Source organism: Triticum urartu, chromosome 7, assembly GCF_003073215.2.
Source record: "Triticum urartu cultivar G1812 chromosome 7, Tu2.1, whole genome shotgun sequence".
Lineage (NCBI taxonomy): Eukaryota > Viridiplantae > Streptophyta > Magnoliopsida > Poales > Poaceae > Triticum > Triticum urartu.
Window position 1 is genome coordinate 232643571 of NC_053028.1, and position 22000 is coordinate 232665570.

The window sequence follows — 22000 nt, forward strand, 5'->3', positions numbered from 1 at the left end:
GGTTTTCACAAAAAAGGCCACAGACCTCCGTGGGCCCCATGCCACGCTGGCACGCCAAGTCAACATCGATTTCATACCCAAATGTGATTAGCATTGTATCTGCACGTCCGAGCCAAGTTGCTGCACCAGTTCAATGTATTTCAAGCACCAAAGTGATCGTGTGCGCCAAGTTTAAGCACCAGCGATGTAATTGACTTTTATTTTTTCCATGACACAATCAAATAGGCCAAAATCCTGTAGGATTTCATATGATGCGAGCATGACATTTCAATCTTTGCGTTTTTTTCTACTGCCCGTGATTTTAGAATTATGTGAACCAAAAGGCCCTAAATTTTACAACTGTGAACAGGATCTGTACTAAAACACAACCCAAAAATGTTCTGAAATTCTGAATCCCTAATCCGCTTAGAGAACATCAGATGAACACTGAGACCAGTTAATCAATCAATTAGCTAAAGATGGAGAACTGTGTTAAAAAAAAACTAAAGACGGAGAACTGTGTTAAAGAAAAACTACAGATGGTGAACTGAGAGAAGATTTAATTACCAAATTACTGCTACCACTGAACATCGAATTAAGGTAGAGTGCAGATCAGTACGTGCTAGGTCCATGTTTAGTGTTGGCTCCATGTACGGAGCGTGCATAGTTGGGTCGTTAGACGGACGTGTGTTGATGTGTGAGCATGCATGGATCAGTGGACGACCGATCAGTGGATGGCGACATTGGTGAAGTCCTCGTCGCGCTCGGTGCCGTCGCTTATCGACGAGTAGAAGGAGTTGTCCTCCCTGTCGCCGCGTCCTTTGGCCTTGAGCTCCTCGATCCCCTTCACCGCGTCCTTGAGCTCCGACCGGCTCTCCGCGTTGCCGTCGCAGCACGCCAAGCCGATCTTGATCAGCTTCACCGCCGCCTCCTTGTCCGCCTCGTCGTCGAACCTGAGGTCCGGGTCCACCACCGTCCGCAGCCACTTCTCCTCCGGCGTCGACGCCACGAGGCCGGCGAGGTCGTTCAGGTTCTGCTGCTCCTGCTCCGGCGCCGCCGACGCCTTCAGGTCGTACGACGGCGGCCGCCCCGTGAGGATCTCGAGGATGAGGAGCCCGAGGCACCAGACGTCGCTCTTCTTGGACGACTTGCCGAACTGCTTCCGCTCGGGCGACTTGAAGGCCACCATGAGCTGCGCGGCGTGGGAATGGTTCATCACCGGCACCAGCGCGTAGTCGGTCATCAGCGGCTCGAAGCGCTCGTCCAGCAGGATGTTGGAGGACTTGAGGTGGCCGTGCGGCACCGTCAGCATCGGCAGCTCGTCGTACATGTAGCTCAGCGCGCTCGCCACGCCCTTGATGATCTTGAGCCGCGCCGCCCAGTGCACCACCGCCTTCTTCACCCCGCGCCCCTCGCCGTGGAGGAGGTGGGCGAGGCTCTTGTTCTGGACGTAGTCGTGCATCAGGAGCTTCTCCTCCTTGCGGTAGTAGTAGGCAACGAGCGGGAGGAGGTTGGGGTGGGAGAGCCGCCCCAGCCGCCGCATGTGCTCCTCGAACTCCTCCCTGCCCACGCGGTTCATCTCCTTGAACCGCTTCACCACGATGGACTGCCCGCCGGTCAGGGTCGCGCGGTAGCACAGGCCGAGGTTGGAGCCGGCGTTGCCGCCCAGCACCTCCGCCGTCGCCTTGAGCAGGTCCTGCAGCTCGAATAGCCTGCCCCGGTCCTCGCGCACGAACGTCAGCCGCCCCTGCTCCCCCGCCTTACGCGTGCCGCCTCCGGCTGCCGAAGCAGTTGCGGCGGTAGGGGCGCCTGCCGTTGCGACCATGCGCCCCGAGTCGCCCTTCGTTGGCTCTGCGTTGATCTTCCTCATCGAGGGCTTCTTCGAGATCGACGGGCCGAAGTTCTCGGTGTCGTACTCTCGCCGCCGCCTCTGAAGCGCCAAGAGCGCGAAGCCCATGAGAGCCAGCACGCCGAGGATTGCCACCAGGACGCCGTAGGACATAGAGCCCTCGGTGGGCTCCTTAGGAGCAGCATCTTGTGCGGCCTTGTCTGCCGGCGGGCCCGTCGTTTTGTCTGCCGCCGGGACTGCCGGTGCCGACGGCTGGGCTCCGCCTTTGTCAGACGACGGAGGCGTTTCCGTTTTAGCAGGTGCTGGCGGCGGAGACGACGGAAGCGTTTCCGTTTTAGCGGGTGCCGGAGTCAGTGACGTCGGCGGGGCCGCGCATTTCTGGTCAAGTAATCCACCGCAGAGCTTCTTATTGCCTGCACCGAAGGACAATGTCAGGGCCAGACATACATGCGCCGTCGTTCGTCGACGTTGCAGCACCAACCAACTAGGCCGTCCGGTAATGTGCATACGTATTTTGCTCACCGGCAAACATGGCGGCGCCCATGGATTTGAGGCTCGCCGGAATCTCCCCCTCCAGCTCATTGTTAGCGACATTGACGACCTTTAATTCCTTCTGCGGGAGGTCAGGGATTTTGCCCTGGAACTTGTTATCATCGAGCAGCAGGTCCATGAGCTTGGGCACGCCGGCGAGCGAGGCCGGGATTGGGCCGGAGAAATTGTTCTTGGACAGGGCCACCTTCTTGAGCGAGCTCATCCCGTCGAACGCGTCGGCAGGGATCTCGCCGGAGAACTTGTTCCCGGAGAGGAAGATGGCGCGAAGCCCGGGGAGCTCGTTCACGTCGGGCATGGGGCCGGTGAACTGATTGTCCATGAAACTAACCGAGCGGAGGCCGCGGAGGCCCTTGAGCGGGCGCAGGTCGATCGTGCCGGACAAAGCCATGTTCTCCAGCTGCAGGCCCGTCACTTCGCCCTTGTGGCATATGACGCCCGCCCAGCTGGAGCCGGCGCCGGCGCAGGGGCGTGTGCCCGGCGACCAGTTGCGCAGCACGCCGGCGTCGTCCTTGATGCCGTCCTTCAGCTTGAGGAGCGCGTCGGCGGCGGCGTCGGTGTCAGCTAGCTGGCGCGCGGGGTGGGCGGCGGGCGGGAGCAGGAGGAGGCAGACGGCGATCGACAGCAGGCGCGCGGGGAGGGGTGGCGCTCCGGCCATGTCCGGGACGGTGCCGGGGAGCCAGCCCGCCGGCGCCACCGGTTGACGACGGCGGGCGGAGGCGGCGAGGTCGCAGCCACGAAGCTGCAACCCGGTGCTGGTCGGGCGCGCGGGAGGCGTTCGCTGGCCGGCCAGCACACGTTGTTGTCGTCGAGAGGAACGCAGCGCAGGGAAGGCAGACGCAGCGCGCGCAACCCCGGAAACGGAGAAGACTCAGGGTCGCGCGCGTGTGTGCGCTCGCGGGTGGTGTGGGCAGAGAATTCGGGAGCGTGTGGGAGGGAGCGTGGTGGCGAGAGAGAGAACTGTGGCGTAATCAATGGCGGCCTATTGCTCCTGCCCAAGAATAGACCAAGGCCTCCGCGTCCGCATGCGCCGATGAGGCTGAGGTTGTCAAATCAAGTCTTTCTAGCCGCTGTATGTAAACACTCTTCAAGGCCAAAATCGATTCGTTGGCCTTAGCATCCCCCCATTTCGCGCCATTATTTTCGAGCAACCTTTTTGGCAGCAGTACCTCTAGAAATTGGGACTGACTACCAGTACCAAGCAGTCGACTTCTTTTCTCTGCATGCACCTCGTGGTGTGGTGTGCCGCGTAAGCTAGCTCGGGCTGGAGTATATAGCAAAAAACTACCTCATTACAAGCTATGTATGTTTGTAAAAAATTATCGCTTTCTTTAATTTTTTAAAATGCTACCATAAATTTGGTTGGTTGTTCCAAAAAATACTGATTGAACCATTAAGTTTTAAGCAAAATTATGACAACTTGGGTCCACTTGTCAGATTGACTGATAGCTGACCGTTAACAGGCCATGATACATGGGCCCCACATATTTTTGAAAGACTTTCAGGTCCCTAGAAATAAGAATAAAAAGCAATCAGGTCCCTGTAATTTTTTTTAAAGCAATCGGGTCTGTGCGAAAAAGTATAAAAAGCAATCGGGTCCCCGCCTGCGACAAGCTCGCGGGAGCCAACGAAGGGACCATGTGCGCGTCGTCCGACCTTGCTTTGCAGGCGAAGCTCGAGGGCGTTCCGGCTGCTGCACACGGCGGAGCCGCTGCTCCCCCTGCTGCACGTGGTAGCTCCCGTTGTTCCGCTGCTCATGGCTGACCATGGCGGGGCGTGGCAGCAGGGGTGGCGGGCAAGACAGCAGATGCTGCTACGTCCCGAGGACCTCCGGGTCGGGGTGGCACCATGGCCGGCATTGTGTTGGGTTGCCGAGCAGCGCGAGCAGGTGCTATGGTCGGGCGTCCATGGCGAGGCAGCCGTCGGACTAGGCCGATAGGAGGTGAGGGAGCTAGGTGAGGAATCCATGGCAAACTCCAGGGCAGGGAGTAGCGGCGTCGGCCGTGCTGGCAAGGAGCAGCAGCACTTGCGCGCTGCAGATGCGCGTGGGGCCGCTCAAGGTGGCTGGCGCTGTGCAGCCTCGTCGGCGCGCCATCATGCGACCTGTGGCGGCCGTCGTGCCGGTTGTGGCTGCTCGAGGTCCTCCGGCCGTCACTATGGCCGCCCATGGCTCGGGACAGTGAGAGATAGGGAAGGAGAGGGAGAATAAATAGGAGGAAGAAGAAAGAGCTTATATGTGAGACCCACATATAAGTTAACGGTCAAACAAACTGTCAAAAAACAGGTTTCTTAGGAGTGGGCCAATGTAAGGGCATATTTCTCCCTAAGTGGTTTTGGTGATTGATGGCAATGCATTTGTGGACTAATTGTGTGCATTAAGCATTTCAGATATCTCATGTCTAGGCACAAGACGATTCGGTACCCCTCGGAGCCTATCGAAGACGGCGTTTCTTTATGTTTCTTTTCGGTGGATTTGAGTCGTAGGAAATCCGTACTATTAAGAGGGGCTCCGCTTTGAAAAGGTTGGGGTGGAATAACACTTACACATCTGTTCCTTTGCACCACCTTTCCTTTGCTTCATTGGAGTACCTGTCGTTTTCCCTTGTCTTTACAAAGATGAAGGCCTCCAAGTGCTACTGTTCTGTGGCGTGCGGTAGTACTGCTCAAGGGAGCAGTAGTACCGCAGCGGTCCATGGTAGTACCGCAGCGGTCCATGGTAGTACCGCTCAAGGTAGCGGTAGTACCACGTCGTGCGGTAGTACCGCTCCCAGCGAGCGGTAGTACTGTGGTCTCTAGCCCAGAACGCTGGCATGCGCGGAAGTAGGGGCGGAAGTAATTTTTGACTTTCGCACTCTACGCGGTAGTACCACTTCCTGTGAGCGGTAGTACCGTGCCGGATTCTTGCACAGACCGAAACTCAATGTAAGTAGCGATGGATGTAATTTTATTAGTGTTGGAAATATGCCCTAGAGGCAATAATAAAATGATTATTATATTTCCTTGTTCATGATAATTGTCTATTGTTCATGCTTTAATTGTATTATCCGAAAACCGTAATACATGTGTGAATACATAGACCACAATGTGTCCCTAGTGAGCCTCTAGTTGACTAGCTCATTGATCAACAGATAGTCATGGTTTCCTGGCTATGGACATGGGGATGTCATTGATAACGGGATCACATCATTAGGAGAATGATGTGATGGACAAGACCCAATCCTAAATATAGCACAAGATCGTATAGTTCGTTTGCTAGAGTTTTTCCAATGTCAAGTATCTCTTCCTTAGACCATGAGATCGTGTAACTCCCGGATACCGTAGGAGTGCTCTGGGTATACCAAACGTCACAACGTAACTGGGTGACTATAAAGGTATACTACGGGTATCTCCGAAAGTGTCTGTTGGGTTGACACGGATCAAGACTGGGATTTGTCACTCCGTATGACGGAGAGGTATCTCTGGGCCCACTCGGTAATGCATCATCATAATGAGCTCAAAGTGACCAAGTGTCTGGTCACGGGATCATGCATTAGGGTACGAGTAAAGTGACTTGCCGGTAACGAGATTGAACGAGGTATTGGGATACCGACGATCGAATCTCGGGCAAGTAACGTACCGATTGACAAAGGGAATTGTATACGGGGTTGCTTGAATCCTCGACATCGTGGTTCATCCGATGAGATCATCGAGGAGCATGTGGGAGCCAACATGGGTATCCAGATCCCGCTGTTGGTTATTGACCGGAGAGCCGTCTCGGTCATGTCTACATGTCTCCCGAACCCGTAGGGTCTATACACTTAAGGTTCGGTGACGCTAGGGTTGTAGAGATATGAATGTGTAGTAACCCGAAAGTTGTTCGGAGTCCCGGATGAGATCCTGGACGTCACGAGGAGTTCCGGAATGGTCCGAAGGTGAAAAATTATATATAGGAAGTGCAGTTTCGGCCATCGGGAGAGTTTCGGGGTCACCGGTATTGTACCGGGACCACCGGAAGGGTCCAAGGGGTCCACCGGGTGGGGCCACCCATCCCGGAGGGCCCCATGGGCCAAAGTGGGGAGGGGAACCAGCCCATAGTGGGCTGGTGCGCCCCCTAGGCCCACCCCCTGCGCCTAGGGATGGAAACCCTAGGGTGGGGGGGCGCCCCACTTGCCTTGGGGGCTACTCCACCCTTGGCCGCCGCCCCCCCTAGGAGATCCCGTCTCCTAGGGCCGGCGCCCCCCTTAGGGGAGCCTATATAAAGGAGGGGGGGGAGGGAGGGGGCAAACACACCTTGAGTCTTGGCACCTCCCTCTCCCCTGCTACACCTCTCTCTCGCAGTATAACGGCGAAGCCCTGCCGCGGTGACGCCCTGCATCCACCACCACGCCGTCGTGCTGCTGGATCTTCATCAACCTCTCCTCCCCCCTTGCTGGATCAAGAAGGAGGAGACGTCGCGCTGACTGTACGTGTGTTGAACACGGAGGTGCCGTCCGTTCGGCGCTAGGATCTCCGGTGATTTGGATCACGTCGAGTACGACTTCCTCATCCCCGTCCTTGAACGCTTCCGCGCGTGATCTACAAAGGTATGTAGATGCAATCCGATCACTCGTTGCTAGATGAACTCATAGATGGATCTTGGTGAAACCGTAGGAAAATTTTTGTTTTCTGCAACGTTCCCCAACAGTGGCATCATGAGCTAGGTCTATGCGTAGTTCTCCTTGCACGAGTAGAACACAATTTGTTGTGGGCGTAGATGTTGTCAACTTTCTTGCCGCTACTAGTCTTATCTTGCTTCAGCGGTATTGTGGGATGAAGCGGCCCGGACCGACCTTACACGTACGCTTACGTGAGACTGGTTCCACCGACTGACATGCACTAGTTGCATAAGGTGGCTAGCAGGTGTCTGTCTCTCCCACTTTAGTTGGAGCGGATTCGATGAAAAGGGTCCTTATGAAGGGTAAATAGAAGTTGACAAATCACGTTGTGGCTATTACGTAGGTAAGAAAACGTTCTTGCTAGAACCCTTTTGCAGCCACGTAAAACTTGCAACAACAATTAGAGGACATCTAACTTGTTTTTGCAGCAAGTGCTTTGTGATGTGATATGGCCAAAGTTATGATGAATGATGAATGATATATATGTGATGTATGAGATCATGTTCTTGTAATAGGAATCACGACTTGCATGTCGATGAGTATGACAACCGGCAGGAGCCATAGGAGTTGTCTTTATTTTTTGTATGACCTGCGTGTCATTGAGAAACGCCATGTAAATTACTTTACTTTATTGCTAAACGTGTTAGCCGTAGTAGTAGAAGTAATAGTTGGCGAGAAACTTCATGGAGACACGATGATGGAGATCATGGTGTCATGCCGGTGACAAGATGATCATGGAGCCCCAAGATGGAGATCAAAGGAGCTATGTGATATTGGCCATATCATGTCACTATTATTATTTGATTGCATGTGATGTTTATCATGTTTTTGCATCTTGTTTACTTAGAACGACGGTAGTAAATAAGATGATCCCTCATAATAATTTCAAGAAAGTGTTCTCCCTAACTGTGCACCGTTGCAACAGTTCGTTGTTTCGAAGCACCACGTGATGATCGGGTGTGATAGATTCCAACGTTCACATACAATGGGTGTAAGACAGATTTACACATGCAAACACTTAGGTTGACTTGACGAGCCTAGCATGTACAGACATGGCCTCGGAACACAGAAGACCGAAAGGTCGAGCATGAGTCGCATAGAAGATACGATCAACATGAAGATGTTCACCGATGTTGACTAGTCCGTCTCACGTGATGATCGGACACGGCCTAGTTAACTCGGATCATGTTATACTTAGTTGACTGGAGGGATGTCTATCTAAGTGGGAGTTCATTATATAATTTTATTAGATGAACTTAATTATCATGAACTTAGTCTAAAATCTTTACAATATGTCTTGTAGATCAAATGGCCAACGTTGTCCTCAACTTCAACGCGTTCCTAGAGAAAACCAAGCTGAAAGACGATGGCAGCAACTATACGGACTGGGTCCGGAACCTGAGGATCATCCTCATAGCTGCCAAGAAAGATTATGTCCTACAAGCACCGCTAGGTGACGCACCCGTCCCACAGAACCAAGACGTTATGAACGCTTGGCAGACACGTGCTGATGATTACTCCCTCGTTCAGTGCAGCATGCTTTACAGCTTAGAACCGGGGCTCCAAAAGCGTTTTGAGAGATACGGAGCATATGAGATGTTCGAAGAGCTGAAAATGGTTTTCCAAGCTCATGCCCAAGTCGAGAGATATGAAGTCTCCGACAAGTTCTTTAGCTGTAAGATGGAGGAAAATAGTTCTGTCAGTGAGCACATACTCACAATGTCTGGGTTACATAACCGCTTGACTCAGCTGGGAGTTAATCTCCCGGATGACGCGGTCATTGACAGAATCCTCCAGTCGCTTCCACCAAGCTACAAGAGCTTTGTGATGAACTTCAATATGCAGGGGATGGAAAAGACCATTCCTGAAGTATTTGCAATGCTGAAATCAGCAGAGGTAGAAGTCAAAAAGGAACATCAAGTGTTGATGGTGAATAAAACCACTAAGTTCAAGAAAGGCAAGGGTAAGAAGAACTTCAAGAAGGACGGCAAGGGAGTTGCCGCGCCCGGTAAGCAAGCTGCCGGGAAGAAGCCAAAGAATGGACCCAAGCCCGAGACTGAGTGTTTTTATTGCAAGGGAAGTGGTCACTGGAAGCGGAACTGCCCCAAATACTTAGCGGACAAGAAGGCTGGCAAAACAAAAGGTATATGTGATATACATGTAATTGATGTGTACCTTACCAGTACTCGTAGTAGCTCCTGGGTATTTGATACCGGTGCAGTTTCTCACATTTGTAACTCAAAGCAGGAGCTGCGGAATAAACAGAGACTGGCGAAGGACGAGGTGACAATGCGCGTCGGGAATGGTTCCAAGGTCGATGTGATCGCCGTCGGCACGCTACCTCTACATTTACCTACGGGATTAGTTTTGAACCTCAATAATTGTTATTTAGTGCCAAGTTTGAGCATGAACATTGTATCAGGATCTCGTTTAATACGAGATGGCTACTCATTTAAATCCGAGAATAATGGTTGTTCTATTTATATGAGAGATATGTTTTATGGTCATGCTCCTATGGTGAATGGTGTATTCTTAATGAATCTCGAGCGTAATGCTACACATATTCATAGTGTGAATACCAAAAGATGTAAGGTTGATAACGATAGTCCCACATACTTGTGGCATTGCCGCCTTGGTCACATAGGTGTCAAACGCATGAAGAAGCTCCATGCAGATGGACTTTTAGAGTCTCTTGATTACGAATCATTTGACACGTGCGAACCATGCCTCATGGGTAAAATGACCAAGACTCCATTCTCAGGAACAATGGAGCGAGCAACCAACTTATTGGAAATCATACATACTGATGTGTGCGGTCCAATGAGTGTTGAGGCTCGCGGTGGCTATCATTATGTTCTCACCCTCACTGATGACTTGAGTAGATATGGGTATGTCTACTTAATGAAACACAAGTCTGAGACCTTTGAAAGGTTCAAGGAATTTCAGAGTGAGGTTGAGAATCAACGTGACAGGAAAATCAAGTTCCTGCGATCAGATTGTGGAGGAGAATACTTGAGTCATGAATTTGGCACACACTTAAGAAAATGTGGAATAGTTTCACAACTCACGCCGCCTGGAACACCTCAGCGTAATGGTGTGTCCGAACGTCGTAATTGCACTCTATTAGATATGGTGCAATCTATGATGTCTCTTACCGATTTACCGCTATCATTTTGGGGCTATGCTTTAGAGACTGCCGCATTCACTTTAAATAGGGCTCCGTCGAAATCCATTGAGACGACACCGTATGAATTATGGTTTGGGAAGAAACCTAAGTTGTCGTTTCTAAAAGTTTGGGGATGCGATGCTTATGTCAAGAAACTTCAACCTGAAAAGCTCGAACCCAAGTCGGAAAAATGTGTCTTCATAGGATACCCTAAAGAAACTATTGGGTATACCTTCTACCTCAGATCCGAAGGCAAGATCTTTGTTGCCAAGAATGGATCCTTTCTAGAGAAGGAGCTTCTCTCGAAAGAAGTAAGTGGGAGGAAAGTAGAACTTGATGAAGTATTACCTCTTGAACCGGAAAGTGGCGCAACTCAGGAAAATGTTCCTGTGGTGCCTGCACCAATTAGAGAGGAAGTTAATGATGATGATCAAGATAGTTCTGATCAAGCTCCTACTGAACTTCGAAGGTCCACAAGGACACGTTCCGCACCAGAGTGGTACGGCAACCCTGTCTTGGAAATCATGTTGTTAGCCAACGGTGAACCTTCGAACTATGAAGAAGCGATGGCGGGCCCGGATTCCGACAAATGGATGGAAGCCATGAAATCCGAGATAGGATCCATGTATGAAAACAAAGTATGGACTTTGACTGACTTGCCCGATGATCGGCGAGCCATAGAAAATAAATGGATCTTTAAGAAGAAGACAGACGCGGATGGTAATGTGACCATCCATAAAGCTAGGCTTGTCGCTAAGGGTTATCGACAAGTTCAAGGGGTTGACTACGATGAGACATTCTCTCCCGTAGCAAAGCTGAAGTCCGTCTGAATCATGTTAGCTATTGCTGCATACTATGATTATGATATATGGCAAATGGACATCAAAATGGCATTCCTTAACGGTCGTCTTAAGGAAGAACTGTATATGATGCAGCCGGAAGGTTTTGTCGATCCTAAGAATGCTGACAAGGTGTGCAAGCTCCAACGCTCGATTTATGGGCTGGTGCAAGCATCTCGGAGTTGGAACATTCGCTTTGATGAGATGATCAAAGCGTTTGGGTTTATGCAGACTTATGGAGAAGCCTGCGTTTACAAGAAAGTGAGTGGGAGCTCTGTAGCATTTCTCATATTATATGTAGATGACATACTTTTGATGGGAAATGATATAGAGCTTTTGGACAGCATTAAGGCCTACTTGAATAAGAGTTTTTCAATGAAGGACTTTGGAGAAGCTGCTTATATATTAGGCATCAAGATCTATAGAGATAGACCAAGACGCCTCATAGGTCTTTCACAAAGCACATACCTTGATAAGATATTGAAGAAGTTCAATATGGATCAGTCTAAGAAGGGGTTCTTGCCTATGTTGCAAGGTGTGAAATTGAGCTCAGCTCAATGTCCGACCACGGCAGAAGATATAGAAGAGATGAGTGTCATCCCCTATGCCTCAGCCATAGGTTCTATTATGTATGCCATGCTGTGTACCAGACCTGATGTAAACCTTGCCATAAGTTTGGTAGGTAGGTACCAAAGTAATCCCGGCAAGGAACACTGGACAGCGGTCAAGAATATCCTGAAGTACCTGAAAAGGACTAAGGAAATGTTTCTCGTTTATGGAGGTGACGAAGAGCTCGTCGTAAAGGGTTACGTCGACGCTAGCTTCGACACAGATCTGGATGACTCTAAGTCACAAACCAGATACATGTATATTTTGAATGGTGGGGCAGTAAGCTGGTGCAGTTGCAAGCAAAGCGTTGTGGCGGGATCTACATGTGAAGCGGAGTACATGGCAGCCTCGGAGGCAGCACACGAAGCAGTCTGGGTGAAGGAGTTCATTACCGACCTAGGAGTCATACCCAATGCGTCGGGCCCGATGACTCTCTTCTGTGACAACACTGGAGCTATTGCCCTTGCCAAGGAGCCTAGGTTTCACAGGAAGACCAGGCATATCAAGCGTCGCTTCAACTCCATTCGTGAAAGTGTTCAAAATGGAGACATAGAGATTTGTAAAGTACATACGGACCTGAATGTAGCAGATCCGTTGACTAAACCTCTCCCTAGAGCAAAACATGATCAACACCAGAATTCCATGGGTGTTCGATTCATCACAATGTAACTAGATGATTGACTCTAGTGCAAGTGGGAGACTATTGGAAATATGCACTAGAGGCAATAATAAAATGATTATTATATTTCCTTGTTCATGATAATTGTCTATTGTTCATGCTTTAATTGTATTATCCGGAAACCGTAATACATGTGTGAATACATAGACCACAATGTGTCCCTAGTGAGCCTCTAGTTGACTAGCTCATTGATCAACAGATAGTCATGGTTTCCTGGCTATGGACATGTGATGTCATTGATAACGGGATCACATCATTAGGAGAATGATGTGATGGACAAGACCCAATCCTAAACATAGCACAAGATCGTATAGTTCGTTTGCTAGAGTTTTTCCAATGTCAAGTATCTCTTCCTTAGACCATGAGATTGTGTAACTCCCGGATACCGTAGGAGTGCTCTGGGTATACCAAACGTCACAACGTAACTAGGTGACTATAAAGGTATACTACGGGTATCTCCGAAAGTGTCTGTTGGGTTGACACGGATCAAGACTGGGATTTGTCACTCCGTATGACGGAGAGGTATCTCTGGGCCACTCAGTAATGCATCATCATAATGAGCTCAAAGTGACCAAGTGTCTGGTCACGAGATCATGCATTACGGCACGAGTAAAGTGACTTGCCGGTAACGAGATTGAACGAGGTATTGGGATACCGACGATCGAATCTCGGGCAAGTAACGTACCGATTGACAAAGGGAATTGTATACGGGGTTGCTTGAATCCTCAACATCGTGGTTCATCCAATGAGATCATCGAGGAGCATGTGGGAGTCAACATGGGTATCCAGATCCCGCTGTTGGTTATTGACCGGAGAGCCGTCTCGGTCATGTCTACATGTCTCCCGAACCCGTAGGGTCTACACACTTAAGGTTCGGTGACGCTAGGGTTGTAGAGATATGAATATGCAGTAACCCGAAAGTTGTTCGGAGTCCCGGATGAGATCCTGGACATCACGAGGAGTTCCGGAATGGTCCGGAGGTGAATAATTATATATAGGAAGTGCAGTTTCGGCCATCGGGAGAGTTTCGGGGTCACCGGTATTGTACCGGGACCACCGGAAGGGTCCAGGGGGTCCATCGGGTGGGGCCACCCATCCCAGAGGGCCCCATGGGCCAAAGTGGGGAGGGGAACCAGCCCATAGTGGGCTGGTGCGCCCCCCTAGGCCCACCCCCCTGCGCCTAGGGTTGGAAACCCTAGGGTGGGGGGGCGCCCCACTTGCCTTGGGGCTACTCCACCCTTGGCCGCCGCCCCCCTTAGGGGAGCCTATATAAAGGGGGGAGGGAGGGGGCAGACACACCTTGAGTCTTGGCGCCTCTCTCTCGCAGTATAACGGCGAAGCCCTGCTGCGGTGACGCCCTGCATCCACCACCACGCCGTCGTGCTGCCGGATCTTCATCAACCTCTCCTCCCCCGTTGCTGGATCTAGAAGGAGGAGACGTCGCGCTGACCGTACGTGTGTTGAACACGGAGGTGCCGTCCGTTCGGCACTAGGATCTCCGGTGATTTGGATCACGTCGAGTACAACTTCCTCATCCCCGTCCTTGAATGCTTCCGCGCGTGATCTACAAAGGTATGTAGATGCAATCCGACCACTCGTTGCTAGATGAACTCATAGATGGATCTTGGTGAAACCGTAGGAAAATTTTTGTTTTCTGCAACGTTCCCTAACAATTAGTCTGTGCCTTCCTAGCAAAGATTGAACCCTGCCTTGCGGTAGTACCGCAAGGGCGTGCGGTAGTACCGCTCCGGCGGTTCTACCGCTCGTTGCTATACGCAACAAGGCCTCGTCTGGCCCGTGCCGCGCAAGCGGTAGTACCACACTGCCTAGCGGTAGTACCGTGTTTATGTGCGGTAGTACCGCATGTCACAGGCTGAATAAGTGGGAAACAGTTGGATATTTCCTCCCACTATATAAGGGGGGTCTTCTTCCCCAAGTTGACCACCTCTTCCCTCCCCAAGCTCCATTGTTGCTCAAAGCTCCATTTGCGCCCGATCTCTCTCCCTAGCCAATCAAACTTATTGATTTTCTAGGAATTAGTTGAAAAGGCCCCGATCTACACTTCCACCAAGAGAAATTTGATTCCCCCCACTAATCCCTTGCGGATCTTGTTACTCTTGGGTGTTTGAGCACCCTAGACGGTTGAGGTCACCGCGGAACCATATTCCATTATGGTGAAGCTTCATGGTGTCGTTGGGAGCCTCCAATTAAGTTGTGGAGATTGCCCCAACCTTGTTTCTAAAGGTTCGGTCATCGCCTCCAAGGGCACCAATAGTGATATCACGACATCTCGCATTGTGTAAGGGCGCGAGGAGAATACGGTGGCCCTAGTGGCTTCTTGGGGAGCATTGTGCCTCCACACCACTCCAACAGAGACGTACTTCCTCTCAAAGGGAAGGAACTTCGGTAACACATCCTTGTCTCCACCGGCTCCACTCTTGGTTATCTCTTACCTTTACTTGTGCAAGCTTATATTGTGGTGTATCCCTTGCTTTCTTGTGTGCTTGTTGTTGCATCATATATGTTGCTCACCTAGTTGCATATCTGGACAACCTACTTTGATGCAAAGTTTAATTTGGTAAAGAAAAGTTAAAAATTGTTAGTTGCCTATTCACCCCCCTATAGTCAACTATATCGACCATTTTCAATTGGTATCAGAGCCTCATCTCTTTATAAGGACTTTGTTGTCCGAAGAGTATGGTTGACACCGTAGACGGTGGGAAGGAGCACCCGGGTGCGAATCTGTCCTCTTCTACGGCCGATGGGGGATCCTCGGTCTCTTATGAGGAATTCAATGTGGCTTTGGACACATTGAAAACCTCCATGACGACCGAGGTCAAAGGCATGTTTAAGGAGTTTCTTGATGGTCTTAAATTATCAACCGCACCGTTGGAAGTGGTCGATCCCACTAACAAGGTGACGGATGCTAACTCCGATAAGGGGGAAACTACTAGTGATAAAGTTCCTTTGACTAGTGGTAGAAGTGAAACGGCATCTTTGCCCATGTTGAACCACCCCCTACTTATGGGGGACCGATTCCCTCCACTCATTTGAATCATGTTGGTCCTCCTCCTAAGTTTGTTAAAAATGAGGATTTTGCCTCTTGGGTCTACCATTTTAAACATCATTTAAATCATAGTTCTACTAATCTTTGGAGAATTATTGAGCAAGGTTTCTACCCGCATGACCGCAAATTCACCCCTAGAGAAGCCACGGATCATCAATTCAACGGTTCCGCTCTCTTCATTATCCAAGACGCAATTCCACCTGAAGATATTGCGCATCTCCAACCTTTCACCGTGGACAAGGATGCATGCAACATGTTGTTTCCATTTACAAGGGAAGCGCAAGCATTCAACGCTCCAACTATGAAGTGGTGCAAGATGAAGCGGATGAGTTTGCAATGAATGAAGATGAAGAACCTCGTGAGCTTTACCGAAGATTAACCACTCTCGCAGTTTCACTCCAAGATCATGGGAGTAAGGATATGAATGACAATTGGATCAAGTGGCAAAAGTGCAAAAGATATCAGCTGCACAGACTTGGTGAAAATACTAACATGCCAGGAATAACATCAGGAAGCCATGTTTATAGCAAGCAAACAACAAGCTACATGAACAGATCATAGCAATACAAGGCATGGAATGAATCTACTAAATGCATAGAACAAAAGTCCCTTACTGATCATGAGCCAAAAAGGCACAGAAGATATGATGGCACCCATGTAAACATAGCAAGTTTTGTTAACAGTTTCAGACTTAGCAGAAAACAGAGCATGGCATGAACATAATAATGAAGGCATCTTTGCGAGCTCAATTCACTCATCACAAAGCCTTGCATGAAAAAATAATCATACTACCAGCAAGATGGCATGTTCATGAAGCTAACCATGGCAATAACAATTTCATAGCATGCATGGATAAACTACAACAACCATGGCCAAATTGATTAACATGTAAACAATCTGCCAGGAACATTTTATAGCAAAAGTAGAGCAAGATTGAGACATGCTAGGGCACTCCATAATTGCAAACAGGGACATGGATGGATAGAGCACAACCATAAGTCCAAATCATCCTTACTGAAGAAACTCAAAACAAGCATAGATCTCACTGTAGCATCGTGTATACGTGGCATCAAAATAACAACAGGAAAAGGACTTATTAAAATTCGAAGTCCCCGAAATCGGCAATATCACGAAGGCTACTTTGCATGCTTGTGCTAGTCACCACAAAGATCACAAAAATACATGGCAAGCACCCCTGTAAAGATGTCATGGCATAGATCAAAACACATGTAGAGCTCATGCCCATATGCAACACACATCAAATGTGACAAAAATGACAAATCAACATAATCTGCTAAGTAACAGCAACTAAACAATTTATAGCACTCTTGCATCAACGATTTGGGCATCAAGATGGACTCAAACAAGCATGCCACAATGTAATGAAATGAAGAGCACATCATGATGAACATTTTGATATATCATACACATGAAACGGAGCTACGGTCATCGAGTTATGATGCAATGAACAGCGCCATAAAATATAGCAGAGAAAAGGACTTGGAGATAGTTTACCCCGCGAAATCAGATCTAGGGTTCGTCGGCCCGCGAACCGAGGTGGCGGTGCACGCAACTCCGGCGAGGTAGTGGAGGTCGGGGCCGGCTGAGGGGACGGCGGATCCGGGCGGCTCCTGCCCGGATCTGGCCGGAGAAGGCGCCGGCGACGGCGGGAGGCGCGCGGAGGAGCGGCGATGGGGCGGCGACTGGCGCGGGGAGAGCGGGCGCGGTGGAGCGGCGGCTGGAGCAGGGCGGAGGCGGCGGGCGTCGCGGCGGAGCGGGGCGGTGGCACGGCGCGCGTGCGAGAAGCTCGGGTGCGGACGGGCCCAGTCGCGGCCTGGGGCGGGCCGGCCTCGGGCCCCGGTGGGCCGTGGCGGCGGGGAGAGAGAGGAGGCGCGGTGGAGCGGAGCTGAGGGCGACGTGGCGATGCGGGATTGGGCGCGGGGGCGGCGTTGCTGAGGTGGCGGGATGGGATTGGCCGGAGGGACGTGTCCGACGGACATGTCCGACGCGGTTGGACATGTCTGGCGGCGTGAGGAGGAAGACGCTAGGGTTTGGACTGTGATTTTGGACGGGGAAGACCTTTATATAGGTAGAGAGAGTTTGGAATGTCCAAATGAGGTGTAGTTTTCGCCGACACGATCGTGATCCGACGGCGGAGGACATGGAAGGGGTTTGGAAGGGTTACTTGGCTGGTTTGGAGGGGTGTTGGGCTGCAACACACACGAGGCCTTTATGGTTCCCCGGTTAACCGTTGGAGCATCAAACGGACTACAAATGACATGAAATTTGACAGGAGGTCTACCGGTGGTGTACCAAGGCCACTTGGCAAATCTCGGTCCATTCTGAGAATGTTTAACACCCTCTCACGAAAAGAGACAAAAGGGGGCGTCGGAGGACGTAGGAGTGTCGGATTACAAAACGGACAACGGGGAAAATGCTCCGATGCAAGAGACGAATATGAATGAAAATGCGATGCACATGATGACATGATATGAAATGCATGACATGAACAAAAAGCAAAACGAAGACAAAAACCCAACCACGAAGGGAATATCATATCGCATCTCCGGAAAAGGCAAGAGTCGGAGTTACAAATATGGCAAGTTGCATCCGGGGTGTTACATAGATGGCTTCTTCTCTCTCTTTGGATCTCAATACAAAGTTCTCCTTGATCGTCTTGGAGATCTATTCGATGTAACTCTTTTTGCGGTGTGTTTGTCGAGATCCGATGAATTGTGGGTTTATGATCAAGTTTATCTATGAACAATATTTTATTCTTCTCTGAAATCTTTTATGTATGATTGGTTATCTTTGCAAGTCTCTTTGAATTATCAATTTGGTTTGGCCTACTAGATTGATCTTTCTTGCAATGGGAGAAGTGCTTATCTTTGGGTTCAATCTTGCGGTGTCCTTTCCCAGTGACTGCAGGGGCATCAAGGCAGGTATTGTATTGTTGCCATCGAGGATAAAAAGATGGGGTTTATATCATATTGCTTGAGTTTATTCCTCTACATCATGTCATCTTGCCAATGCGTTACTCTGTTCTTATGAACTTAATACTCTAGATGCATGCTGGATAGCGGTCGATGTGTGGAGTAATAGTACTAGATGCAGAATCGTTTGGGTCTACTTGTCGCAGACGTGATGCCTATATACATGATCATGCTTAGATATTCTCATAATTATGCACTTTTCTATCAATTTCTCGACAGTAATTTGTTCACCCACCGTAATACTTATGCTATCTTGAGAGAAGCCACTAGTGAAACCTATGGCCCCCGGGTCTATCTTTTATCATATAAGTTTCCAATCTATTTTATTTTGCAATATTTATTTTCCAATCTATATCATAAAAATACCAAAAATATGTATCTTATTATCTCTATCAGATCTCACTCTCGTAAGTGACCTTGAAGGGATTGACAACCCCTTTATCGCGTTGGTTGCGAGGTTCTTATTTGTTTGTGTAGGTACGAGGGACTTGCGTGTAGTCTCCTACTGGATTGATACCTTGGTTCTCAAAAACTAAGGGAAATACTTATGCTACTTTGCTTCATCACCCTCTCCTCTTCAAGGGAAAACCAACGCAGTGCTCAAGAGGTAGAAATTGGTAGCACTATTTTGACCTTAATATGCAATGGTCTTAGATTTTATTAACCATTCTCGAATATGTTTACCTTGTCGATCTCACAGCACACGATCTGTATAGCTAACTCGACTGCGATCTTCGACATTATTGCATACAGTTGGTTTCTTCTACCTTGTGCCCTGTAGAGCGTAGAATGAATTATCGCACTCGAGTGTCCATCATCACCCTTCTGTGTAACTTTGACGTCATCACCCACGGGTAAACTTATGACTGAAGTCATTCCACACACTTCATTTTTACAAAGCTTTTTGCCAATAAATGAAGGAAATATGCCCTAGAGGCAATAATAAAGTTATTATTTATTTCCTTATATCATGATAAATGTTTATTATTCATGCTAGAATTGTATTAACCGGAAACATAATACATGTGTGAATACATAGACAAACAGAGTGTCACTAGTATGCCTCTACTTGACTAGCTCGTTGATCAAAGATGGTTATGTTTCCTAACCATAGACATGAGTTGTCATTTGATTAACGGGATCACATCATTAGGAGAATGATGTGATTGACTTGACCCATTCCGTTAGCATAGCACTTGATCGTTTAGTTTGTTGCTATTGCTTTCTTCATGACTTATACATGTTCCTATGACTATGAGATTATGCAACTCCCGTTTACCGGAGGAACACTTTGTGTGCCACCAAACGTCACAATGTAACTGGGTGATTATAAAGGTGCTCTACAGGTGTCTCCGAAGGTACTTGTTGGGTTGGCATATTTCGAGATTAGGATTTGTCACTCCGATTGTCGGAGAGGTATCTCTGGGCCCTCTCGGTAATGCACATCACTTAAGCCTTGCAAGCATTGCAACTAATGAGTTAGTTGCAGGATGATGTATTACGGAACGAGTAAAGAGACTTGCCGGTAACGAGATTGAACTAGGTATTGAGATACCGACGATCGAATCTCGGGCAAGTAACATACCGATGACAAAGGGAACAACGTATGTTGTTATGTGGTCTGACCGATAAAGATCTTCGTAGAATATGTGGGAGCCAATATGAGCATCCAGGTTCCGCTATTGGTTATTGACCGGAGACGTGTCTCGGTCATGTCTACATTGTTCTCGAACCCGTAGGGTCCGCACGCTTAAGGTTTCGATGACAGTTATATTATGAGTTTATGAGTTTTGATGTACCGAAGGAGTTTGGAGTCCCAGATGAGATCGGGGACATGAGGAGGAGTCTCGAAATGGTCGAGACGTAAAGATCGATATATTGGACAGCTATATTCGGACACCGGAAGTGTTTCGGGTGATTTCGGAGAAAACCGGAGTGCCGGAAGGGTTACCGGAACCCCCCGGGGAAGTATTGGGCCTTAGTGGGCCTGAGGGGAGAGAGAGGGCAGCATCCCAGGAGGTGGCACGCCCCCTCCCATGGGGAGTCTGAATTGGACTAGGGGAGGGGGGCGCGGCCCCTCTTTCCCTCTCCCTCTCCCTCTCTTTCCTTCCCCCTTCTCTCTTCCTAGTTGGACTAGGAAAGGGGAGTCCTACTCCTACTAGGAGGGGAGTCCTACTCCTACTAGAGGAGGACTCCCCCCTCCTTGGCGTGCCCCAAGGCCGGCCGGCCTCTCCCCTTGCTCCTTTATATACAGGGGCAGGGGGGCACCTCTAGAGACACAAGTTGAATCTTGGTGATCGTTCTCTTAGCCGTGTGTGGTGCCCCCTCCACCATAATCCTCGATAATATTGTAGCGCTTAGGCGAAGCCTTGCGATGGTAGAACAATCAAGATCATCACCACGCCATCATGCTGACGAACTTCTTCCCCGACACTTTGCTGGATCGGAGTCCGGGGATCGTCCTCGAGCTGAACGTGTGCTAGGAACTCGGAGGTGCCGTAGTTTCGGTGCTTGATCGGTCGGGCCGTGAAGACATACGACTACATCACCGCGTTGTGCTAATGCTTCCGCTTCCGGTCTACGAGGGTACATAGACACACTCTGCCCTCTCGTTGCTATGCATCACCATGATCTTGCGTGTGCGTAGGAAAATTTTTGAAATTACTATGTTCCCCAACAGTGGTATCCAGAGCCTAGTTTTATGCGTTGATGTTGTGCACGAGTAGAACACAAGTTGAAGTTGTGGGCGATATAAGTCATACTGCTTACAGCCTGTCATACTTTGGTTCGACGGTAATTGTTGGATGAAGCAGCCTGGACCACATTACGCGTACGCTTACGCGAGACTTGGTTTCTTACCGACGTGCTTGCACACAGGTGGCTGGCGGGTGTCAGTTTTCTCCAACTTTTAGTTGAACTGAGTATGCTACGCCCGGTTCCTTGCGAAGGTTTAAAACAACACCAACTTGACAAACTATCGTTGTGGTTTTTGATGCGTAGGTAAGAACAGTTCTTTCTAAGCCGTAGCAGCCACGTAAAACTTGCAACAACAAAGTAGAGGACGTCTAACTTTGTTTTTGCAGGGCATGTTGTGATGTGATATTGTCAAGACATGATTGCTAAATTTTTATTGTATGAGATGATCATGTTGTAACCGAAGTTATCTGCAACTAGCAGGAGCCATATGGTTGTCGCTTTATTGTATGTAATGCAATCACGCTGTAATGCTTTACTTTATCACTAAGCGTAGCGATTAGTCATGGAAGCATAAGATAGACGACAACGATGCTACGATTGGAGATCAAGGTGTCACGCCGGTGACGATGGTGATCATGATGGTACTTCGGAGATGGAGATCACAAGTACAGATGATGATGCCATATCATTATCACTTATATGATTGCATGTGATGTTTATCTTTATGCCTCTTATCTTGCTTTGATTGACGGTAGGCATTATAAGATGACCCCTCACTAAATTATCAAAGTATAAGTGTTCTCCCTGAGTATGGCACCGTTGCGAAAGTTCTCGTGCTGAGACACCACGTGATGATCGGGTGTGATAGGCTCTACGTTCAAATACAACGGGTGCAAAAACGTGCACACCGCGAAATACTCAGGTTAAACTTGACGAGCC

The 22000-nt window shown here is 49.3% G+C and overlaps 1 protein-coding gene across 1 annotated transcript; it reads right to left on the reverse strand.

Moving 5' to 3' along the window:
- Positions 1-421: 421 nt before the first annotated feature.
- Positions 422-3367, reverse strand: LOC125523388 (pollen receptor-like kinase 1). The gene is made up of 2 exons (XM_048688427.1): positions 2351-3367; positions 422-2241 (listed from the first exon to the last, which is right to left on the reverse strand). The coding sequence occupies exons 1-2, from the start codon at positions 3033-3035 to the stop codon at positions 707-709; spliced, it is 2220 nt and encodes a 739-aa protein (XP_048544384.1). The 5' UTR covers positions 3036-3367; the 3' UTR covers positions 422-706.
- Positions 3368-22000: the final 18633 nt, after the last annotated feature.

Excerpts from the sequence above, each read along its gene's own strand:
- LOC125523388 (XM_048688427.1), bottom strand. The coding sequence starts at position 3,035 with ATGGCCGGAGCGCCACCCCTCCCCGCGCGCCTGCTGTCGATCGCCGTC. Across the intron at positions 2,242-2,350 it reads GGGCGCCGCCATGTTTGCCG|GCAATAAGAAGCTCTGCGGT; the intron begins GTGAGCAAAATA and ends CCTTCGGTGCAG.